The sequence below is a fragment of the Syngnathus typhle genome, linkage group LG6 (genome assembly GCF_033458585.1).
Source record: "Syngnathus typhle isolate RoL2023-S1 ecotype Sweden linkage group LG6, RoL_Styp_1.0, whole genome shotgun sequence".
In the NCBI taxonomy this organism is placed as follows: Eukaryota; Metazoa; Chordata; class Actinopteri; order Syngnathiformes; family Syngnathidae; genus Syngnathus; species Syngnathus typhle.
The window spans coordinates 8,960,898-8,979,421 of NC_083743.1; the positions used below are offsets into that span (position 1 = coordinate 8,960,898).

The 18,524-nt window shown below is 40.8% G+C and overlaps 5 protein-coding genes and 1 long non-coding RNA gene across 8 annotated transcripts; 3 read left to right on the plus strand and 3 right to left on the minus strand.

Moving 5' to 3' along the window:
• Positions 1-9: 9 nt before the first annotated feature.
• LOC133155962 (uncharacterized) lies at positions 10-2,901 on the plus strand. The gene is made up of 3 exons (XR_009714758.1): positions 10-698; positions 2,636-2,721; positions 2,824-2,901. It is a non-coding gene; the product is annotated as an uncharacterized LOC133155962 (long non-coding RNA).
• folr (folate receptor) lies at positions 2,007-4,006 on the minus strand. The gene is made up of 5 exons (XM_061281650.1): positions 3,928-4,006; positions 3,155-3,284; positions 2,868-3,056; positions 2,577-2,712; positions 2,007-2,408 (listed from the first exon to the last, which is right to left on the minus strand). The coding sequence occupies exons 1-5, from the start codon at positions 3,930-3,932 to the stop codon at positions 2,137-2,139; spliced, it is 732 nt and encodes a 243-aa protein (XP_061137634.1). The 5' UTR covers positions 3,933-4,006; the 3' UTR covers positions 2,007-2,136.
• Positions 4,007-4,864: 858 nt separating this feature from the next.
• anapc15 (anaphase promoting complex subunit 15) lies at positions 4,865-6,327 on the plus strand. 3 transcript variants are annotated; one of them, XM_061281651.1, is made up of 5 exons: positions 4,865-5,019; positions 5,107-5,231; positions 5,318-5,377; positions 5,694-5,837; positions 5,926-6,327. In XM_061281651.1, exons 2-5 carry the CDS (start codon positions 5,112-5,114, stop codon positions 5,971-5,973), a joined length of 372 nt encoding a protein of 123 aa, XP_061137635.1. In that variant the 5' UTR covers positions 4,865-5,019; positions 5,107-5,111; the 3' UTR covers positions 5,974-6,327. The 3 variants fall into 3 exon arrangements, with proteins under 3 accessions (XP_061137635.1, XP_061137636.1, XP_061137637.1); XM_061281652.1 differs by having other exon boundaries at positions 4,865-5,015; XM_061281653.1 differs by having other exon boundaries at positions 4,866-4,939.
• An 87-nt stretch (positions 6,328-6,414) lies between these two features.
• On the minus strand, positions 6,415-8,337 carry tomt (transmembrane O-methyltransferase). The gene is made up of 4 exons (XM_061281654.1): positions 7,452-8,337; positions 7,133-7,329; positions 6,913-7,035; positions 6,415-6,816 (listed from the first exon to the last, which is right to left on the minus strand). Exons 1-4 carry the CDS (start codon positions 7,711-7,713, stop codon positions 6,619-6,621), a joined length of 780 nt encoding a protein of 259 aa, XP_061137638.1. The 5' UTR covers positions 7,714-8,337; the 3' UTR covers positions 6,415-6,618.
• A 151-nt stretch (positions 8,338-8,488) lies between these two features.
• On the minus strand, positions 8,489-10,948 carry sfrp2l (secreted frizzled-related protein 2 like). Its single transcript, XM_061281641.1, has 3 exons — positions 10,166-10,948; positions 9,850-9,930; positions 8,489-9,716 (listed from the first exon to the last, which is right to left on the minus strand). Exons 1-3 carry the CDS (start codon positions 10,683-10,685, stop codon positions 9,328-9,330), a joined length of 990 nt encoding a protein of 329 aa, XP_061137625.1. The 5' UTR covers positions 10,686-10,948; the 3' UTR covers positions 8,489-9,327.
• A 1,391-nt stretch (positions 10,949-12,339) lies between these two features.
• Positions 12,340-15,447, plus strand: lamtor1 (late endosomal/lysosomal adaptor, MAPK and MTOR activator 1). The gene is made up of 5 exons (XM_061281557.1): positions 12,340-12,570; positions 13,407-13,549; positions 13,622-13,699; positions 13,998-14,121; positions 14,227-15,447. Exons 1-5 carry the CDS (start codon positions 12,529-12,531, stop codon positions 14,317-14,319), a joined length of 480 nt encoding a protein of 159 aa, XP_061137541.1. The 5' UTR covers positions 12,340-12,528; the 3' UTR covers positions 14,320-15,447.
• The last annotated feature ends 3,077 nt before the right edge of the window (positions 15,448-18,524 follow it).

Consider the following 18,524-nt stretch of genomic DNA (forward strand, 5'->3'; position numbering starts at 1 on the left):
TTTTATTATTGTAAGCACCTTTCCCATTTCGTTAAAAACATTAGTTTTAATTTTTTACTTTTTCTAATGCGACTTTACACAGTGATCCCTTGCTACTTCGCGTTTCGTTTATCGCGGCTTCCCTACATCGCGGATTTTTCCCCCCAAATTAAAATAAAACATCTAAAAGTCAAAATAAAACTTCTAAATTGAGGAGACATGTGTCTAACATTTAAGACAATGCAGTATTGCTCCAAATGTTTGTTTACATTCCTTTAGAAGTCCGTTTTTGCGTGTTAGCACGATCGCGAATTACCACCTTTCCGCTAACGCGTTAGCCTGCCCAGTATTTCTTGTTGGTGACTGTACTTTGCGGATTTCACTAATCGCGGGTGGTTTTTGGAACCAATTATCTGCAAACAAATTAAATGTCTCTTAGTGATTAGAATATTTTGTTCCCCAAGCTGCTCTCTGCATCCGTCTAGTTCACAAATGACGGTCATGTGCTTCCTCCTTCTCCACATAGGTTTTGTGGTGTGACCTGCACAGCAAAGCAATGCGCTGTTTGATCATCAGCTTGTCCTGCATCCAGCACTGAGAAAATCAATTTATGTGTTAATACTCTCCGATCCTGTTATGCAATCTTTTCCTTTTTTCAGAACATACATACACACACACACACACTAGAGGGCAGAGTGTCACAACTGAAGACTTCTATGGTAAGTCCTTGAAAATGTATTGTGACTGTAACTCTCGTGGTCAACAACAATGTAAACTTCCGATTTGACTATTCCCAAATAAGTCATATTTGCATGTTCCATTTGCTTAGACACACACCTGTTTGCTAGATGCATTGTAAAGCGGCATTGTTCATGGGAGTGCAGAGAGCATCTTGAGGCAGACAATTGATTATCTTATTTTTGCTTTATTTTTGGGACTATTTAATAATAAAGGCCTACCCAATGACAGAGGAGAAAAATGGGTAAGATATTAAGTCTCAATTGCACACAAAGTTGGAATAATGTCTGTCTTGTCTTGTTAAGTTTCAAGAATCCATTACACATGAGTTCATTCCACATATGAGACACAAAACTTCAGTTCAAATCATCATCATGTGCAACATCATGCAGAGAATGAGCAAATCTCATGAGACTTCTATTCAGTGAGCATGTGAATGTGTCTCTTGAGTTTTCATGGGTTATGAAGCTACCACAGAATGGTACCAGTCATGGCAAAAAGGAAATATACACGATGACAATGTTAAACCAGAGTTCCCACTTCACATTCCAACCACTAGTGCGGCACTGCCCAGCTTATTGCTCCTGTCCGAGCTGCTTAAATGTTAACTTTTTATGTGGGCCTCATTTTTACTAGTTTGTCAGGGCCATCTTCGAATCGTCAGATAGTATAACTTTAAACTGAGTCATACTTTGACATTCAGAAGATTTATCGTGCAGGACCTTGACTTTGTCCCGCTTACGGTTACTAGCACGTACAGTATGTTAAGATAAAATTGTCTGGATGTGATCATTTTGGTTTGTAATGTTGTCGTTTTTAGATAACGGACTGAGTCAAATGTCATGAAGCAATTTCCATCTAAAATATCAATGCCAGTTTTGCAAAATACGCAACATGTATCGGCTCTCATTTATTTAAACAATGAAATGTTTGCTCTCTGATAATGCTTTTGCATTAGACTCACTGAATGTCAGTGTTAACAGATGTTTTATACTTTTAGCCTAATAGTTCTTTCAGTAAATGTATGGCTAGTATTTTGCTACTGTTATTTATTTTTAGCTTTTCCTTTAGGGTGACACCATCTGTTTCTAGGGGCTGCAGATGAAAAAATAGCTTTCTTGCTAATTCTGGCATATTTACAGAAATGTTATTAATATGTACTGTTGCTGGTATGAAATAAAAGAAAGAAAACTGTCTGAAATGTCATCACTTTCATCTCATTAATGAAAAGAGACTTATGCGGTAGCTTGGATTGCACAGAAGAAAAAAAAACTGTCACTAAGTTTTTTTCTGATTTGTGGATTTATTTTTACTGACTAAACCAGATGTAATAAGCCAGGAAAATAGAGCAGACACTTCATGTCAACTGTCTAGATTAAGAACCAAGAGGTACAGGCAAGTAAATGGCTACATTCCAATTTAGCTCAACGCAGAAAGAGATGATATAGCCAGGAGTAGCAGTGATGCGAGTGAGAAATGACCAGGTTGCTGAGCATTGTTGAGGTAATACTCAGCTACCTTTTTGTTTGGGTTTGGCCCAGTGAACCAGAGCTGCATGCACCGCTCTGATGTATTGGACAGTGTGGTATAAAGGTAGGACTGAGACCAGATTTGTTCACACATGGATTTAGGCGTTGGGTAGACATCAGTCCACTTTCTGCACTTGCTGCCTTCAGGGCATTGGTTAACACCTATAATACAGAAAGATGATTATTCATTTTTACTTGGTCATATTAAACACAATCTGAGGATAAGCGCCTTGGAAAACAGATGGACGGACAGACAGATATTTCAGAACGAAACAAGTATCTTTTAGCGTTCGTGTCCAAGAGTAAGTCACATTTGTGATGAGAACACACCTGTGCTCCAGTCCCATCCTTTGTGCCAGTCCGTCTTACATGTCATATCATTTTTGCAGTCTTCCCACCAATTGTGGCAGTCTTCCATACACAGAGGAACATTCAAGATTCTCTCCCTGCGCCACTCCTGATCCACCTGCACAAAGTATGAGTAACTCATAATTAACAAGATGATGCATTGTGACACAATAGCACCACAAATATTAATTCTGACAAACTTTCTACTTCTTGTATTCCCTCCATCTAGTCTCTCAATGTGGATTACACTGACACAAGAACAGCAGCACCCACCGGTTGTATCCAGGGCCCCAAGTGTGGTGAGCATTCATAGAAGCAAGTGTCTTGGATGAAATGCCTCTTGCATTTGGGGCTCATCGAACCACAGTGGTTCCAGTTGAAGTTGTACAGGTACGAGTTATCTTCATGAGCTTCAGCACTGGTATTTGCTGTACAACATGCATTATCACGCCATGGCACACACTGAAAACACACGATAAGAACTTATTGCTATTTATAGTAATTGTAAATGACAACAAAAAATGAATGAGTTGTGCATCCATTGCATTTGTTTCCATCACCTGGAGGTAAAGTTTTCCCTCAGGCCCAGGTTTTACTTTGTGGTGTTTTCCATCAAGACATACGTTGAGTTTGTCTTGAGACAGAGAACCCCTGGAAAGGGCCAGCACCAGAACCACTACCCACATGGCTCTGCAACAAAAAGTCACTGGGATGACCAAACATAAATCATATTCTATAGCTCTATGTAAAAAGAGAGACAAAGAGAAATGACAGCATGATTATTAGTTCCTCTGATTTTGCTATTAAGAGGAACATGTTTGAGTGAAATGAATGTTTTTATTTTACTTTTCAAATTACTATTATAACTTCCTAATTCCATTTTGGGGGGTTCCTTTGCATGTTAATAAACTGAAGCTATTATATCGTGCTCTCCAACCACTGCTTTTTCTTTACATTTTGTTTTCAGTGAGATAATCATTATAAAGTCCAGTTGCTCACTATTGTGACAAAACAACTGAGAGGTAAGAGAAGAGGTCTCTTATTGCCACAACTTGTGAAATGCTACAAACATTAACAAAAATTCAAACATGTCAAAACAAATTTATATTTGAGAGTTTGAACGTGACATGAGCACTAAAAGAACACATAGCAGGTAGTCTGTAGAAAATCCTTCCAATAATCGGATTAATTATATAAGAAAAAATATTGATCACTTCTCAAATCACACTACTCAATGAATATATGCTCCCATTTACAGACAGTCGCAATTAAAAATAAAAAAAATCTAACCAGGATGGGAAGGTACTTTTCAATGATGAATGAAATTGTTTACCTCATTGCGGTTGTCTGCAAATTGTTCGGAAGCTCAAGAAATCTCACACCCGACTAGCGGAGAAACTGGAAGGTGTGCGAGCGTCAGCAAAGATGACCTTTTAATATGAAGATGTCATAACATAAAGTATGTGTTCCTAAAGTCCAAAGTCTTCCCATTGGGGGTGTGTGTGAGTGATTGTAGAAAAAAAGACATGTGACTGGAATATGTTACGTCTACACGTGAGCTAGTTTAGTCTTATCTCAAGGTTAGTCCATTGCATACAGAGTAAATGTCTGGGTGACCTCAGAATTATAACAATAAGATTTCCTCTGAGCTACTACTGATAATGTGTACGGAAGCAAGTTACTTTCAATTTTGCTGAATTTTTGGGTGATGCGAGAACAATTTCCAGTGTTTTGGGATTGTATGGGCATTGAGTCTTTTCTCACCATAGACACTCACTATAAAGAAAAAACTACAACCAACTGCCACCAACATTCAAGTGCACATCAAAACCTACGCCCACACCAAGATCTGAAAATCTAAAAACAATTGCATGAATATTTGGGATTCCTTGGGACATCTCCATCACTACTATGAGGACAAAAATCGCTAAAACAATAATTAAATAATAAAAATGAAAATAAATCTAAGAAAATAACTGGAGCATTAATTTGAAAATACATAGAAATAAAACCATATATACTATAAAAATAACACTTAAAAACTAACGGAAACATAATTGAAAAAAAAAGCTTTTAAAAATATGGAAATTAACACAACAAAATATATACACAACAAAATAAAAGTAAAAATAAACAGAAAAAAAGATTTTTTTTTTCTTTCAGTTATAGTCATAGATACTGACCCCTGTATTCTTGGCAAGACTTTTCTGGCCTCTTGATTCCAACTTCCACCTCCGAAGTGGAACCTTAGCGCAACAAAAACCCAACCGGAAATAGTCGGGCGTTATTTGGTGAACACTCCTAACTTCCGACATCTCTATTTTGAATTTTCGAAAAAACGGATGGTAACTCCACCAATATTATCTTTTTTTTTTGTTTTGATTGGCTTTGTCAGTTATGACTATTAATAAATAAGAGCGCGTAGGTAAAGCTTTTTTTATTTTTATTTATTTAACGCGTCTAAGTTCATGTCAAGTACATGTTTGCTTCTCTGTTTTGGTGTGCTCCGAAGCTGACATGTCCACGCTGTTCCCCTCCTTGTTTCCCCGAATAACTGAGTCTCTGTGGTTCAACTTGGACCGACCTTGCGTAGACGAGACAGAGCTCCAGCAGCAAGAACAGCAGCATCAAACCTGGGTAAGGTCTTAACCCGCATTAACGAGCTGGGCGTCAGTTCTTCACTCAGTTCCCACAGCATACCGTTATCGTTTCTTTTGCCATAGTTGCAGAGCATTGCTGAGAAGGACAACAATCAACTACCAATTGGGAAAACTATTTTTGAGGTACTTCTATATTTGTATCAAATAATAATGGAAAGGTTGGATATTGTTTTTGTCGTCATCTAATATTAACAGACATTATTTGTGTCATAACATCTTGAAGAAAATGGGGGCGGATGGGGGCTCAGTATTATTTACAATAGATAAAGTGGGACAACATTATGTGATTTAAAATGATACGTTTGGTTCTAACTTTACTGCAAATGAAAGCTCTACGTGAATGCAGTTGTATTAATAGTATTTACCGTTTTATTATCAATACTTGTATTCTGCAAGCAAAACTGTGCCTTCCTTTACTGTTTTCATTTTCCGAATGCAGGGAGGGGGATATGAGGAGGAGGAAGAGGAAGATGATGAAGACGAGGAGGACACCGAGGAGGAGTCCGAAGATGAAGAAGACATGCAGGACATGGACGAGATGAACGATTACAACGAGTCACCTGACGATGGCGAGATCAATGAGGTGCTTTCATATGTCACTAGCACTACTGTGGATCTTAAGTATGATGAAATTTAGGGAGTTCACCCATTTCTTTGTTTCTATTGGTCAGGTGGACATGGAAGGGCAAGACCAAGATCAAGACCAATGGATGATTTGACAAAGAAAGTGTTTTTTTACTTTTGCTATTAACATGTGATTTTGTTGACTACAAAAATGACTATGACTACAAATATGTGGTACGTATGCATCATCCAATAACATATTGCTGGTCAATGCGGGACATTGCTTGCTGGTAAAATTGCTCCTGGCGGCAAAGTTCCTCACAGGGGATTTCATATTTCTTGGTTTAATAGTACATCCTGTTTAAACCCTTCTCACCAGTTAACCTTGGCCATATCATGTTTTTCATGTGACACCAACTGACAATACATTTTAGCTGAGTCAGCTATAAAACGTGTTACTCAAGGAGATTTATTGGAAAGATTTTGCAGTAAACTCGCCTGATTGTTTCCATTTTTTTTTCACATGTATTATAAAGTCACTTTGAAACACAGTAAACATTTTATTTAAACAAAAAACAAAAAAAGAAGCATTATGTCATAATTTGGGAGGTTTTTCAAAATCCATGTAAAATATAGTTAACATCAAAACCACCAGTTTCACTTTCTGCATTACATTTTGTATTACTATTTTGTAAATGTAAGTAGATCGAGGGACTTTTAGAATTAACCATGCACAGACATTCTCCAATCTGTAGCCATCCATAAATGCTGGATGGAGGCTGACTTGCACTTGTATTGGTCTACATAATCCCCTGGTACACCAGTTCTGCCATCCCATCCCTGATACCCTTGCTGTACTCCAGAGTGGCGCGGTGGATCTTCCACTCGTACAAGCCGCTCTTGCGAATGTGTCTGAGAAATTTGGGAGCGCCGGGAAACAGCACATTGTCTGCCATAATTATAGATCCTTTCCCAAGTAGACCAGAACCTTCCAACATCTGCAACACCGTCATATCAAGAAATAGACATTTAGTATCACCAAAACAAAAAAATACCCATACACGTGAAGATATAGTCATGTAGTCCATTGCTACCTGCAGATCAGTACAGTAGCATTTCTTCCAGTGGTCCATGAAGACCAAATCCAGTCTCTCCAAACCAAAATCAGATCGCAACCGTGGGATTACTTCATCCGACGGATTCACAATCAGCTCGACCTGAACGATAAGAAACGCAGCTTTACGTTTCTTACTTCCAAAAGTCAACACATGAGTAGATCAAGTCATATCAAGAAATTATGATTGTGTCGCTCACTGTGTCATCGTCAAAGCCTGCCAGGCGGATGATTTTCTCAGCTATGGCAGCATTCCTCTGATCCATCTCAACGCTGTAGATTCTGGCACCCAATGGTAGAGCCCGGGCCATACGCACAGTGCTGTAACCGCAGTGGGTCCCCAATTCCAGGACCGTCAGAGGCCTCTGCTCCAGCAGCAGCCGGTCCAGAATCTTTCCTACAAACGACGAATGCAGATACAGTACAAATACCGGAACCACAAATCCAACCATTGATATATTTCTAATTCTATTCATTGAAAAGTGACAATAGTAAAGGTTGTGAATATCCAGCGCTCACCCTTTTTAGGTCCAATATTACTGATGTACTCCACCTTGCTGCACCACTCATCAAAAGTGTCCAGGATGCTGTCAGGGTCCCCGGGTATGGCATGGGTGAGAACATACTGGTAAGCCCGCTCTTCACGGCTCAGACCGGTAATGCAGTCCTTCCAAAGGCGGACCAGGACCGCTCGGTAGAACAACGCAAAGTAGAAACGATATCGGATGAGGAGCGTCAGCAGGAGGGGGAGGAAAGCCAATGCGATGGCCGGGGACACCATCTTTGTCTCTGCACACCTATCATGGGTTTTAATCAATCATTTACAGGAAGACAAGTCTGTGGTTGCTATGGGAAAGTTAGAAGCGCAACGCTATTAAAAGTCAGAGTACGTACCATCCAAGTGATTTTAACCATACTCATGATTTTAAAGTGTTTAATGTGATATATGAGTATGTATGAATAGGACAGAGACAAACTGCCGACATTTGATCATCTTAATTCAAAATGTATCCGTCAATTATACTGAGTGGATTATCGTTAAAAAGCGAATTAACACTTCATTTTGATTCCTTGTAACATTTCATAACCGAAAAAAACAACAACACTCACTTACTGCAGACACAACAGACACTTACCTAGTCTCTACAAAATACGGTTACAGATAACCAGCTCGCCAAGTACTGCTAGATCCAAGTGTGCATACTGTATGTGTGTGTGTAGTGTGAGTGAAGGTTGGAGACCAGAAGCTATGAATTATTTAGGCATCACGTTCATGTGTTTATCCCTTGATAGTTTCTAATCTACAGCCAGAAAAACTAGTAAGACCAAGTTGCATTATTGCTGCATAGTATTTGTCATCAATTCCAATCTTAACCACCTAATGTTTTTTTATGCACCATATATAATCAAGGAAGCAGAGTCACGTTGCCGCCTGAGACAAAGTGAAGCCGACATTGGATGTATCAAGTTAACAGCTGCAGACGAGCATGTTCGACTTTGAGTCAAGTTTCCCACTTTACTCGCTCAATATGGGAGGTTGAAGGAAAACAAACCCATTACAGGCAATAAACCTTCTTTATGGAGTACAAATGCAATGAGTTACAATAAGATCTTCTCAAATTAACTAAATTAACCAAATGGTTGACAAAAAATACAATGAAATGCAAAAAAAAGTATTGAGACACAGTATAAAACTGTTAGTGTTCAGTTCTCATTTGCTTATTTGTTATAAATACTGCATATGTTAAAGAGGAAGTCAACCCCAATTTTATTTTTCCAAGAATACTATGTTATATGTGCCCACACTAGTCTAAACACGGCATTCTGATTAATATTGTTAGTGAGACATGAGTTAAGTAGAACGTTTGACCCATTTATATCCATCTCAGAGGGCGGCCATTTTGCCACTTGCCTTCAACTGAAAATAACATCTCTGGACACAAGCAATCACGGCTCAGCTTCATAAAACCGGTGAGCCGTGATTGGTTTGATACAACAGCAATATCCCAATGATATAAAACCGCAACAAGCGTGACTAATGAGTGTTTCCTCATTATCCTGTTTTAATATGTATGCATATATTTACCAAACAATGAGAACATTGTTGTATTGCTGCATGGTTACATAATTGTGTCAAAGGTACAATACTACCCCGTGAGACACCAAATTAAAAGCAGATCTTTTATCACATAGAAACCTACAACAAAATATAATATTGCAACAACTTGAGCAAACAACTTTTAAAATGTAATGTGTAAGTGGTCAGAATGCTGAGTTGTGTTAACTTTTCACACTTCTGGCTTAAAAGTCTGTGCGAGGCTGATTCATTATTTAGAGGCTTTTTGCGAACGGGACATGTCGAAAAAGAGCTGCTAATAGGGAACAGACCGAATGGCTACAGTTCAGGGCAGGCTTGTTTCATTAGTCTCCTGATGAACTTCTTTAGATCTTTGTCGCTTCTCGTCCAGCGCACCAACCGAGTCAACACCAGCCTTCCTTCCTCAGCCTGAGCCAGTGCCAAATACCATCCATCCAAGACCCCGTTCACCTTTTTGTCCATGACCTCCCTGCCGACAACACCATCTTTGTTGTCTGCTGAGTCCAAGCCGGGACACGCACAAGTGCCGCCTTCCTGCAGCCACAGAGCATCATGGGCCATCGCGCCTCTAATTCCCGCCCTTTCCGCACCTCCCCCTGCCCACCTCAGGATGCGGCTTCGGGCCAAAGGCACCAGTTGAAGGTCTCCTCCCACTGTTGACACACTGCCCAGACGCATCTTCAATGCTGCGACAAGAGACAAAACGTGTGATTTCGGGCACATTGTAAAACAAATAACAGCTCATGTGGATGGGAAACAAATATTTTTTTTTTTTTTAATGGTCTGCTCTCAAGAGTACCCCGTCATTTCTTTCCTCACCATATGGACTTTGACAATAGTTGTCCTGGATGTCAGTCTCTCCCTCAGCTGCAAGACTGCAGGCTTCACAAATGACACTTCCTGAAAGGAGAGATTATACATGTCTCCATCTGCAGCAGAAATGGACTCATTCTAATGTATAATTAATGAATGTAGGCGGGGTTACACAAAGTAACTATTGTAAGCTGAACCTATCTCATCAATAAAGCAGTTTTAATTGTTAACGTAACAGAATATTTTCAGAAAAGACAGTGGGCCGCAATTGCCCCCGGGCCATAGTTTGCATGTTTCAGAAAGTTAGTAGCAGCACACAAACCTTTGAGCGCCTCCTCGTGGGTGATCTCCTCCATTGTTCGCGCATCCTGCTCCCCAGTTGGAGGGATGCAGAGCTGGGTCCCGCGTGGAAAGCGGCTGCAGTTGAACATTTCCGGCCAGGGGAAGCCGAAGGCGCTCATGACGGGGACGCAGTGGTCGCGCACGGCCTCGCAGAGGCTCCTGCACGGGCTGACCGGCCCGCTGTAGTCCGGCACACATACCGGAGCGAATAAGGAGCACAAGAACTTCTTAGTGTCCCGGTGACACAGCTTGGAGACAAGCGGCAGCCAGGCGGCAGACTGCTGCTGGGTTTCCCGTAGAGTGTCGTGGCCCAGCAGGTTGGGTAGCCTCATGTGCCGGTAGCCGATGCCGTGGCACAGAGACAGGCTGCTCGGTATCGGCTTGCACACCGACCGGACCGACGAACTGAAGCCGAGCGACGGCGTTCCGAGGTGTGCAGGAGCGAGAGCGTCAGACGCCAGAGAAACTCCAAGCATCAAAACAAACAAGAGCGCTTTCATAGTGGTTGTTTTTGTCCCAGCCCCAACTCAAGGTGAGTTCCACAGCGCTGGAAGCTCTTTTCCGCCTGCTCCCTCCCCTCTGTCGGTGGGCGTAAATAAAAAGAGGTGTGGAGGAAACTGGAGGGTAAACAAGAGGACAGACGCCTGTTAATCATCACCACCGCCCCCAAAAGGTTTGGTGACTACTTCTTGTCTGCAGCCAGGATGTCTGCAAAGCTGCTCAACTGACGTGATGCATTCAAGTGCAATCAAGAGTCGTGTGCATGGAGTTGAAGTTAGTGACTTCTGAGAAATGGGCTTGGAATGCAAAACGTTACTCGATGTTCCAAAGATAATTGCATAAATGATGACTTGCTGGATTGTTCCCATATTTATTTATTGTGCAATAGATGTAATATATCAATTCCCTCTTTCCAGCCACTAGGTTGTTCCCAGGCCAGAGGACAAGTGTCGTATCATTCCACATTTGCAAAAAAAACATTAGGCCGACTCACATAGAGAAGATACAACTTAGCCATGTCTGTCATCTAGTGGTGAATGATGATATTACAACTCAAAACAACAATAAAGGCCTGCACATTCATGTTTCAGCAGACGTGGATTCGCATATTCACCTATTTTAGTTCTAGTATAGTTTCCTGTGATTCCCCCCCCCCTTTTATCAAATAAAAAACAAATGTGCATCAGTGATTCTCTTTTATGCAAAACGTTCTGAATTTGTAGAAAATAAAATTGTTGTCTATCCCTGCACTATACGTACAGAGGAGCACGAGTTTCATGTTGTTGTTTTTTTAAGGTTCAACAGTTTTTGCTATGGAAACAAGAATTTCAACAGCCTGAGCATTTGGATAAGTTCAAGTTACAAACACGTTATGTACACGACCTCTAAATGCTTGGTACATCATGTTAAGTGGTTGTCAGCAGCTGTTAATGGAATCATCAGTGTTACAGTTCAGTATGTTCTACTCTGTCATTCTGTACTTAGCCTGAGGGGCGCTAAAAAGAAGAAGAAAGAAAACGTGTGAGTTGAGATAGGCTGCCACGCATACACCAACAAGCCTTATCTTGTCTTTGTATTTTACAGCTTCCTTATATGAGTTTCCTTTTTGTTGGCCTATCAGAAAATTGGCCATCAGAAAAAAAAACTTTTAACAGAGTCAATAAATATTTATGCATTGACTGTCTTTATACTGTACTGTTTACATAAGAAACAAAACATTGAACAGAGTTTTATTTTATTAGACTGTACTTGTAATGTCTTTATTAACATTGTTAACATGAGGAAGGCGACCCCAAGTGGACATCAAAATACCTGCATCGTCACATAATTTCCGTCTTCACGTTGTAGGGTTCAAAGAAAGAAAATAAGAAGAAATCAACCAAAACGTAGGCGAGACATTTATGTAAGCGATACTGATATAATTCAAAAGAGCGGAAGTTGCAAATTACTAAACAAGACAAATCTGCAGCCTTGTGTAGTCACAATTCATTTTCTTTCACACAGAAATAGTTCAAGGAGAAAAAGCCAGGTGGAAAAAAATGGCCAGTATACTAGCAGTTACTTTTTAAAAAATATAAAACAATTTATAAGTAGTATTTTTAACTCCCTTGAGTTTAAAAACGGCGCCGTGGCGTCACCACCGGAAGTGACGTCCTTGTTGTTGCACGCGCAGTGCAGCTGTCATGTGATAGCTGCTTCTGCTGAGTGTTTCCAACAGTAGCTGCCCAAACTCACCTCTTTTGATGAAGTCCAAATAACGCTCAAGCCCGATTGTATGTTTGTTGTTACGGACGGCTGCTTTCTGCGGGAAAACCGGGAAGCCGGAGTGCACCGGACGCTGCCATGGGCTGTTGTTACAGCAGCGACAACGAGTCTGCAGAGCAGGTAGTTAGCCGCTTAGCTTGCTAAAACAAGCTCCAAAGATTTTAGTCCGCGGTCGTACGAGCACTACTCACTCGAAATGATTGACAGGACAAACGATTGGTGATGTCAGAGGATGCGTGAATATTAAAAGAGGTTTATTCCGCTATTAGAGCTTTTAAAAGATTACATTTAGCATGCTCAGTGATGGCCTAGTTTAGGGTAGTTTGCTGATTGCACACGGTGGAAATGAGAACTGCTGAAAGTAAAGAAATGTGTCACGAGTTCTTTGGCCATGTTGATTAATAGCAAAGGGGAGCTAATCCGTATGGCCACATTGAAAAAAAGTGAAGCAATTAAAAAGGTTGATTGACGTGGTTACTGTCTTACAAAGCTCACAAGATACTTTCAAGTTCCGAATTTTTGTATGACTCAAGCTCTTCCTCAAGTTCCGTTTGAGGAAACATCCCCGTTCGTTCAGAATAGCCTGTCACAATGACATTGTCCGTATATTTTTTCCGTCTTAGTTTTGGAATTTGTGGCAGAAGTGTGGCAAAAGTTACTCACACGATCCACGAGCTTAGCATAGTTTGGAAGAAAAGTTAGTTTATTCTGATACAAATACTTTTGTAGTCATCAGTAAGAGAATGTGAAAGAGAAAATGAAAACAAAATGCAACAATAACTTATTTGTGCATAAACATAGTAAAATGACAGTTCTGTATAAACATTGCACGCTCAAAATAAATCTTATGTAAATATAAAATGTTTCTTCAAGTGAAATTGGATTGTTTCCTCTGGCACAATTGATGAACTCTCACTGATGGTCCAGATTAATTTTTGGTAATTTTCTGATTGAAGGATAATGAACGCAAGCCGCTGATCACCCACCCAAACCCTGTCAGCAAACCCCCAAATGGCACGGACTGGATCACTCCTACCGTCCCCTCAGCCCGAACAGATGAGCAGGCGCTGCTCACATCCATCCTCACCAAAACTGCACAGTAAGATTGGGATCCACCCTGACTCAGTTCGATAATCCAAGACGTTAATAAACATTGTCGTTTGTTGCGCAGGAACATCATTGACGTGTCGGCAGCCGACTCGGTCATGATGGAGCAGCATGAGTATATGGACAAAGCTCGGCAATACAGGTATATTTCAAGCTTGTATGAAAATAACTGCTATTTGACTGGGGATGGAACATATCATTGAACATAGTCTTCCATACGTGACCATACATATATATCTATATTTTTGTGGACGTGACACTGATAGGTGTGCTGGCTATAGCACAAAGTATACAAGAATAATTCCCAAGCCCTAGTTGTGACCTCTAGTGCTGACCACATCACCTATCGCCATAATGGACTAAAAATAACATTTCCAACACTGTGGGGTGAGTGGGCAAGACGTGAATGAAATGAAATAACTGTATGTCCCTCTGCTCAGCACCAAGCTTGCTGTTTTGAGCAGCAGTATGCCCCAGAAGAAAGCCCTGGCTCTCCCCTCCCTCACTAGCCAGCCCCACCAAGTGCTCGCCAGCGACCTGGTGCCATACTCGGATGTTCAGCAGGTAATCACACACACAACTCACTTTCAAAATGCTGCACGGGGACTGAATGTGAAACCCAAAACAAGTCTTAAGAAAGATTAGAATCATTGTCATGTACTTTTGCAGGTATCCAAGATAGCGGCATATGCCTATAGTGCAATCTCTCAAATCAAAGTGGATGCGAAAGAAGAACTAGTGGTTCAGTTTGCCATTCCTTGAACTGACAACTCTGGGCTGCGTATGGCTCCTCCCATCATTGAGTACGTCCCTGCCGTGCCTGCAACCACACCCTTCTCTCCGGCCATTTATCAAATTGTCACAGTCGGCGCCACGTAGCATCACAACGGCCATCTCGTCACACAAATCAAAAGTCAGTGAGAAGTTGTCAACTCCCATCCACATCATGGGCCTCCCTTGAATCACAAAATAAGCATAATAAAATGTGCAAGTTCTGCCATTGATCCTGCTAGCTGTTCTTTGTTACATCAAATTTGTTTACAAAGTTGAATTTTGGATATCCAGCTGAAGAATTCTGATATTATATACAAAATAAGTAAAAACTGTCATTGGTAACCGTTTCAACTCAAGATCAAACGCAATACATTAATTTCTGGGAGGCTAATTGACGGGTTATTATTTTGCACATTTCCACTTGGTGAGGTTGCAATAGGCTTCACTACACTGAAGTTCCATAAAGGTTCTAATCCCATAAAACCTGTGTAGCACTGGAGGCCTACGGTTGGAGGGGGGGGGGGGGGGGGGACTTGGGGAGGGCGTGTTGGGAAAGGTGTGTATTATTTTTTTGCCTTTTTTGTACAGAATTTTCTGGCTAATTCTAAAGCTGAAGATGATTGTAGAGGGTGTTTTTTGGAAAGTTCGCAATTGGCTGTGATCGATGACAACCATTTTTATGAAAACCAATAACACTTTGTCAGTTTTCAAACCAAGCTTTTTGCTGCCGATTGTACTATGAGTGATTTGTTTGTATTAATCAAAAACTAACCGTTGGAGAAGTGTGGGGAGAGCGTTAACAATCCATCGTACCGCAACAGATCAAAGGATCCAAAAGCTTTTTGAGATTATTTATTTTGTGTTTTTAAATGTACAGAAAACACGCAAGGGAGCAGAGTGAGATGCTCTGAAGGGATCTCGTGCAAGGCTGGGATTGTCTTAGCCGCACATTTGAGCTTTCTGTAATGGGTTCTTGGCATTTTTTCCACCCATTTATTGCTTTGTTTCTCGGATATGTTATACTAGCTGAAATATATTTGTAATATCTTAGGCTAGTACCAAAAAAAGACCCCGTTTTTGTTTTGTTTATTAATTCAATAAAAACCTTCAACAGCTGTTGTGTGTTTGTGTGTGATGGGGTTTTCAATGTATTACTGATGTATTACAAATGTTACTTTTGGAGTTTTATATTAAAAAGAGACCAAATGTGTTTGCTATTGAACCGCACACACCTTTTAAATAAAGGTCTTGTAAAACAGTTGAATGCTCGCAAATTGGAACACAATCACAAAACTATTAACCTTTCTCTTTTTCCTGGGTTGCTACTTTGTTGCCATATTTGTGCCAAGGCCTTCTTTAAATTCATCTTTAATCCATACTGTGCAGGTGTCACAAAGAATTCTGAAAACCCCCCTCCCTCAAAAAGTAATGTCAAATTAAGTGGAACTAAAATGACGCTCCAAAAACACAGAAACCAGCAGGGGGCAGCAGAAGCCTGGGGGGCGGGGGCGAGGGCTTGCAAGGCCACACAACTGCTTCCAAATAAATTGTCTTTCATTCATGAAAATAATAATACCTATCAGCATGTAATCAATTGGGTTATGTGAAAAATTAACACAAAAAGAATAATAAAAACAGACAGTGCACGCACTACTTTATGACGTTTCACTCTATTCCAAAATTTCTCTGTAATCGTTTGCAAATAAGTCACGCCCTTCTCGTCAAATTTAGCCATCTTACTAATTGTGTGTGAGTATGTGCACGAGGAGGAAGTAGGCGAGTGCTTGGCAATGAGTGGAGACAATGTCAAAACCAAAATGCACCTTTCGCCACGGTCGTGATGCATATGAAGCTGAGTGCCCAACGTGTAAGGCAGGCACTTACGTGTCTGTGACAAATAAAGGTGCCAACGACCTGCAGGCACACATCAATTCAGTCAAGCACACTAAAGCAGCGAGAGGCCAGTGCGCATCATCTAAAGTCACGGATGACCAAGTCCGAAAGTGTAACACCGTCACTGCAGCAGAAGGTAGCTATGCTCTGGTAGAGGACCCGAGCTTGGAGTGGGAGACCACCCGCGGAGGGTGAGAGGGGATTTTTTTTTTTTTATGTATGTATGTATGTATGCATGTATGTATGTATGTATGTGTGTATGTGTGTGTGTGTATGTGTGTGTGTGTATTTGTTTTGTTTTTCTTCTACTAAACATAAATTATATTTCACTTAAGCAAATTCCGTTTCATCAAAAAGTGCTGATGTAGAAATGTACACATGCTCTTTGTGTCCAGGATGTGCCAATCCATCTCATAGATAATACGTTGCTCATATTTACAAGTTTACAACCACTTGAAGTGCTTCCAGACTGTATCAGTGGTGAACCATAGTTCTTCTTATCGATCATATAAAACAAACGTCTGTATGTACATGTCGTTTTTCATGGCATTTGCACTATGAAAGATTTTAAAGTTGGAGTATTGACAAACAGAAATCAAAAGTATATTCTCATTCTAATTTATTTGATAGTTTTAGTTGGTTATATTATGAGGTTGAAATGTCCATTTAAAATAGCTGACAATTGACAATGATGTTAATAATGTTTAAATGTTTAAAAAAAAGACATGTACAACAGTAATGTCAAAATAGATTGTCACAATTTCTTTTCTAATTTCCTTTTTTCAAGGATGTGAATCATGAAGTGCAGGCAGCAAGTCAGCAACTTGACATTGGTGGTTCATGTCATCCAACATGAGGGAGCAGGCATGTCTTTGGGATATGGGAGGAAACTAACTAACAAAATCTAATGTTCTATTTTTGGACTGGCTATCTATTATTACCTTATGTGAAAAGAATTAATATTCATCAAACTGATATATTACACAAATGCATTTGCACAAATGCACTACTGTTCATTATCCTTTGTCTCACACCAAGACACAAGATTGCTTAATGGTAGTTAAACTCGGTTTGACTTCAGTCGCAACTGATAAAAAACATAAAGGGAGTCAGCGAAAAGTCAGGAGGGCAAATACTCGGTGAAGAACAGATAATGTTGTTTTGCATATCACATTTTAGGACGCAAGGTTACAAGGATCCTTCCCTTGGACTCACTATCAGTGGGTGGGGTCAAAGGGTCGGTTGGGTGGCGGACCTTAACCCTAACCCCAGAAACAGAAGCTAGGGACATAGAATGTTACATCTCTGGCTATGAAGGAGCCCAAGCCGGCGTGCGAGGCAGATAGGTTCCGAATAAACATAATCGGACTCCCCTCCACTTACAGCTTGGGTTCTGGGACCAGTCCTCTCGACAAGGGTTGGACACTCTTCCACTCTGTAATTCCCCACAGTGAGAGGTAGAGAGCAGGTGTGGGCATACTTATTGACCCCACTTTGTGCCGATACGTTGGGGTTCACCCCTGTGAACGAGGGGGTAGCCTCCCTCTGTCTGCCCGACCAGTCTACATGTGCTTCGTGGACTCTCACTTAGGGATAAGGTGAGAAGCTTGGTCACCCGGGAAAGACTTTGAATCGAGGAGCCGGATGAGGCGGCTCGGGCATATGATTAATATACCTCCTGGACGGCTCCCTGGTGAGGTGTTCCGAGCATGTCCCACTGGAAGTAGGCCCCAGGACACGCTGGAGAGACCATGTCTCCCGGCTGGCCTGGGAACGCCTTGGGATGAGCAGAACAAAGTGGCTGGGGACAGAGAATCAAGTGCTTCCCTGCTGAAACTGCTGCCCCTGCGACCCGACTCCTGATAAGCGGTGGAAAATGGATTGATGGGTTACAAGAATCTAGTATTCCACCGTGTCAATTTGCAAATGAAAATTTAGCCATCAACCGGAGTTTGGTTGGAGATAACATCAACCACTAAATAGCAGTGAAGAAAATCAGTTTCAAATAGCAATTTACAGAAAGCCTTGTTCCTAAATTAACTGATAAGTATTTTAAGGCAGAACACTGCTGCCTCTTTTCTACACTTTTACATGCTTGTGTTCGTGCCTACTCAGAGTGAGTTTGCATCTTCTCCATTTCTTCATTTTCTCTACTGTACCCCCAGCCACCATGAATAGAATAGGAGGTACAGAACATTTATCAATGTTTTTTTTCTTTATTATATGGGGTAAAATATTATCTCTCTTACTTTCTCATAAAAAGCTTCTAGATTTAAGTAATTGTGACTAACAGCTTACCT